General features: G+C 35.1%; 1 protein-coding gene across 3 annotated transcripts in view; it reads right to left on the bottom strand.

Moving 5' to 3' along the window:
* LOC107639420 overlaps nucleotides 1-1,094 on the bottom strand; it is a 7,616-nt gene continuing 6,522 nt past the window's right edge. For all 3 annotated transcript variants that reach the window (XM_021121245.1, XM_021121244.1, XM_016342914.2), the window contains 2 exons: nucleotides 335-531; nucleotides 1-253 (listed from right to left, as the gene is read on the bottom strand). In XM_021121245.1, coding sequence (XP_020976904.1) covers nucleotides 79-253; nucleotides 335-531 — 372 coding nt within the window. In that variant the 3' untranslated portion in view covers nucleotides 1-78. The remainder of the gene's footprint in view (nucleotides 254-334; nucleotides 532-1,094) is intronic.

A 1,094-nucleotide genomic window follows, 5' to 3' on the forward strand; every position in this document is an offset into this window, starting at 1 on the left:
TAGAAGATAATGACTTTTGTTATTAACAATAACACAACTGGAGCAGGTATACCTTAATGTGGTATTTTCACGAGTGATTCACATGTTAGAAATTACATTCTCTCCCGGTATTTTCATTACATCAAGCTCCTTATCATATCCCATCCCATGGGTTTCATGAAGGAACTCCCAATAATGGTTTAACATGTGATCAGTGGGCGTTACTCGATCCCACTTTCCCGTACAAAATATAGCATAAGCATCAGCTGCGTACCTGATTGAAAGAGAACCAATATCAACAAAAGGGAAGAATAATGGGATGCACTACCTGAATAAACAAGATGTGCCCACTTACTTTCCAACCCCATGCAATTGAGTTACATGAGTCCAATTTCCATTCAAGTACTCCTCAGAAAAGCGCTGTAACATTCTTGACCTTTTCTTTTGGAGACCTAGGCTCTTTATTATTTCTTCTATTTTCTCTTGCTCAACTTGAGTGCAAGATTTTGCATCCGGACATAAATTGAACAGGTCCAATATAACCGGTCCTGCCTGCAATGTGCAAAATAATACATGATTACATCAACTTTTTACATGGTCCAATATGATTAAATGTAATTCTATATGGCAGTAAACATAATTTAGGAAAACAATTTTCAAAGACACCAGAACCACATCTAATACGCATCAGCTAAAGATTAAGCAGGCCTTATGAATGAAATGTTTGGACAAAGATACAAAGTGCATTACTTATTATAAATTATAGCTCTGGTGTACAGGAAATCAAGGATATTTGCTAAACAGAGTATTTAAAGCTTTAGCACATTATTACTAAGAAGATTTCGCCAAACTTTGAAACAAACTGAAGCCATATAATAAATTTGAGGAATAAGTACCGTTTTAGTCCCTAAGGTTTGGGGTTTGTTGTTTTTTTAATTCAAAATCGTCCTCAATGTTAAAATTATTTTTAAAATCATCCTTTTGACTATTTTACCATTACCTCACTAACCCTATCACCATCTCCATCACCCATTCTTTCTTCTTCTAATGTTCTTCTCACTCACATACATTCAGAAATCAGAAGAAAAGAAAAGAAGAGAGAAGAAGAGAGCGTG

The sequence above is a fragment of the Arachis ipaensis genome, chromosome B04 (assembly GCF_000816755.2).
Source record: "Arachis ipaensis cultivar K30076 chromosome B04, Araip1.1, whole genome shotgun sequence".
Taxonomy (NCBI): Eukaryota; Viridiplantae; Streptophyta; class Magnoliopsida; order Fabales; family Fabaceae; genus Arachis; species Arachis ipaensis.